This window comes from Monodon monoceros, unplaced genomic scaffold, assembly GCF_005190385.1.
Source record: "Monodon monoceros isolate NGI ecotype Baffin Bay Population unplaced genomic scaffold, NGI_Narwhal_1 Super_Scaffold_12, whole genome shotgun sequence".
In the NCBI taxonomy this organism is placed as follows: Eukaryota; Metazoa; Chordata; class Mammalia; order Artiodactyla; family Monodontidae; genus Monodon; species Monodon monoceros.
Window position 1 is genome coordinate 122849209 of NW_021703768.1, and position 3151 is coordinate 122852359.

The following is a 3151-nucleotide window of genomic DNA, read 5'->3' on the forward strand; positions in this document are numbered from 1 at the left end:
GAGCCGGGCAGGGCGGGGCGGACGGGGAGAGGCCCGGCCCGGCCAGGGTATAAATGCTGTGTCTGGGGCGGCGGGGGCCCGCGCGGAGAGCTGCTGCCTGGCCTCGCCTCCCGGGCCGCCCCCGCGAGTCTCGGGCACGTGAGCACGCCTGCGCGCGCGCCCGGGCCCTTCCTGGCAGGCTGCTTGTAAGATGAGTGAAGGAGCAGGTGGGGGAGAGGGGAGGCAGCGAGCGAGAGGGCGAGGGGAGCGCGGGCGCTGAGCGGCGCTCACTTGGAGTGCGGCGAGCGAGAGAGCGAGAAGAGCCTGATCCATGTCCCTCGCTGCCTCCCTGCCCGGCGTGCGAAGATGATGGCCATGAACGCCAAGCAGCCTTTCGGCATGCACCCGGTGCTTCAAGAACCCAAATTCTCCAGCCTCCACTCCGGCTCTGAGGCCATGCGCCGAGTCTGTCTCCCAGCCCCGCAGGTACGTAGTGGAGCATAATTACCGCTCTAAGGCACATTTTTTGACAGGCACTTGGTTCATGTTTTTTTCATGTCGCCCAGAACAATCGCCGCTGTCTGAACCCCTCTCCTTGTCTCCCCCGTGCTCTCTCCCGGCGCGCGCTCTCTCTCATTCATGTCTCTGATCCACACGTCTGTTTCAGCAGAGCCTCTGTCTCCGTATTAATTTTTATGCCCTGGGCTTTGAGGAGAGGCATCTCGGTTGCTTGAAAACGTGTTTTAATCCTGAGCTGACAGTATTCCCCACTGACCGGGCTGTGCGCCTTCTCGCTTGCAGCTGCAGGGTAATATATTTGGAAGCTTTGATGAGAGCCTGCTGGCACGCGCCGAAGCTCTGGCGGCGGTGGATATCGTCTCCCATGGCAAGAACCATCCGTTCAAGCCAGACGCCACCTACCATACCATGAGCAGCGTGCCCTGCACGTCCACTTCGTCCACCGTGCCCATCTCCCACCCGGCCACCCTCACCTCGCATCCGCACCACGCAGTGCACCAGGGCCTCGAGGGCGACCTGCTAGAGCACATCTCGCCCACGCTGAGCGTCAGCGGCTTGGGAGCCCCCGAGCACTCGGTGATGCCGGCACAGATCCACCCGCATCACCTGGGTGCCATGGGCCACCTGCATCAGGCCATGGGCATGAGCCACCCACATGCCGTGGCGCCTCATAGCACCATGCCCGCATGCCTCAGTGACGTGGAGTCGGACCCGCGAGAGCTCGAGGCCTTCGCGGAGCGCTTCAAGCAGCGGCGCATCAAGCTGGGGGTGACCCAGGCGGACGTGGGTGCGGCTCTAGCCAACCTCAAGATCCCCGGCGTCGGCTCGCTCAGCCAGAGCACCATCTGCAGGTTTGAGTCTCTCACTCTTTCGCACAACAACATGATCGCCCTCAAGCCGGTGCTCCAGGCCTGGCTGGAGGAAGCCGAGGCCGCCTACCGAGAGAAAAACAGCAAGCCGGAGCTCTTCAACGGCAGTGAGAGGAAGCGCAAACGCACGTCTATCGCGGCACCGGAGAAGCGCTCGCTGGAGGCCTACTTCGCTATCCAGCCGCGGCCCTCATCCGAAAAGATCGCGGCCATCGCCGAGAAACTGGACCTTAAAAAGAACGTGGTGAGGGTCTGGTTCTGTAACCAAAGACAGAAACAGAAACGAATGAAGTACTCGGCTGTCCACTGACTGCTGCGGGGCTGAGCGTCCGGGGCCGGGAGAGCTGAGTGTATGTCCCCCTGGAGTTGGGGGGCACGGTTATGGGGGCTCCGAGACGTTTCCTGGTAGGTCAGGCTCTCTCCCCCGAAGTCACAGACTTTCCCCTTTATCCCAACTCGTTGCCTCCCGGCCTTCTCTTTCCATTCTTTTCTTTCTATTCCCACCAGAAAAGTTTGGGCGCTAAGAAAAAAATTCCTGAAAGGCAGGCCTGGAGGGGCTTGTGCTGTCCGTGGTGCTGAAAATCGCCCTCGCGCACAAGACCGCGCGACCTCACGGCGGGAGCCCAAATGCAGGGGATGGTCAATTGGCCCGAACGCACGACTCTGGGGTGAAGACACCACTTTACTAAGCGCGACTAGACAAGGGGTGAAGGGATGGGAAGGAAGCGATAAGGAATAACAGAGTCTAAGTGGGGCACAAACATGTACTGGAGATTTATTTAGAGTATAAAATACATGTATGTTTCCAAAGGATAGCCTTATACTCCGTTCGTCACCTAAATTTTATCCATTTCATCCTTTGGTTTGTTGTAAGTTGTCTAAGGTACCATAGATTAGGTTCAGGGAAAATGTTCGGGGAGTAGCGGGCTCCGAGCTGTTCTCCACCATAAGGTGGGCTCCAGAAAAGGTGGGCCCAGTTCAGCGACTGAAAATGCTGGGGTGGGGTGGGGGGGATCCTGTAGCTGGTTTGCAAGCAGCAGCCGGCCCCTGCTGTGGCCCGTCCGCCACGATCTGCTGGGTAATGACAGCAGTTTGAGGGGTAATGCCCGCCTGCAGGAAAGCAGGGCATTGGTAGCAGTCGGACTGAGGACTCTCTGACCCCAGCTCGCTCTTCCAGCCAGACTCCCAGAGCAGCTGCGTAGAGGCTCGAACGAAAGTAACTGTGACTTTTCCGAATCATATGCAAGTCCTTCTAACATGTCTCACCTCATTATGCTTTTATTATTATTGTTAGCACCGTTATTTACTGTTATTTATTTAACTCTACTTCTTTCCATCCCCCAACCTCTCGGCGGAGGTTCACTCATAGCTTTGAACGGAAAGAGGGGCGAAACCCCGGCCTGGATCTTTCTCACCCCAAGTTCCTCTGGCCCCGTCACATGTTTTCTTTCGTTGCTTCATGTAATTTGCGTGTTGCTGTGTGACCTTTGGTTTCGTTGCCCGAATAGACACAAATAAAATATTGTTTCCTTCTCTCTTTACCCCTTGAATTAACTTCTAAAATAAATGCTTTATTTTTCAACCCGAATTGCAGTGTTTTTTCTTTCTCGGACATTAAGGAGTACTAGTCTTGGAAAGGATTTAAAAGTGAGAACCCAAAAGGGCCGGACTGTCATTTCCAGGAGGCCAGTCTCCTGCAATCTTCCCTCCTTGCTCCTCTTTCGGGGCTGCCTCATCTTCTCACCCAGATCCTCCCCGGACCTCAGGGTTTCCAGGCCCTTCCT

General features: G+C 57.1%; 1 protein-coding gene across 1 annotated transcript; it reads left to right on the top strand.

The window, feature by feature from the left end:
- Positions 1–259: 259 nt before the first annotated feature.
- Positions 260–1754, top strand: POU4F3 (POU class 4 homeobox 3). The gene is made up of 2 exons (XM_029218581.1): positions 260–465; positions 781–1754. Exons 1-2 carry the CDS (start codon positions 346–348, stop codon positions 1675–1677), a joined length of 1017 nt encoding a protein of 338 aa, XP_029074414.1. The 5' UTR covers positions 260–345; the 3' UTR covers positions 1678–1754.
- Positions 1755–3151: the final 1397 nt, after the last annotated feature.

What these genes read in the sequence shown, in the direction of transcription:
- POU4F3 (XM_029218581.1), top strand. Translation starts at nt 346, where the DNA reads ATGATGGCCATGAACGCCAAGCAGCCTTTCGGCATGCACCCGGTGCTT. An exon ending in TCTGTCTCCCAGCCCCGCAG is followed by an intron (nt 466 to 780) that starts GTACGTAGTGGA and finishes TCTCGCTTGCAG; the next exon opens with CTGCAGGGTAATATATTTGG.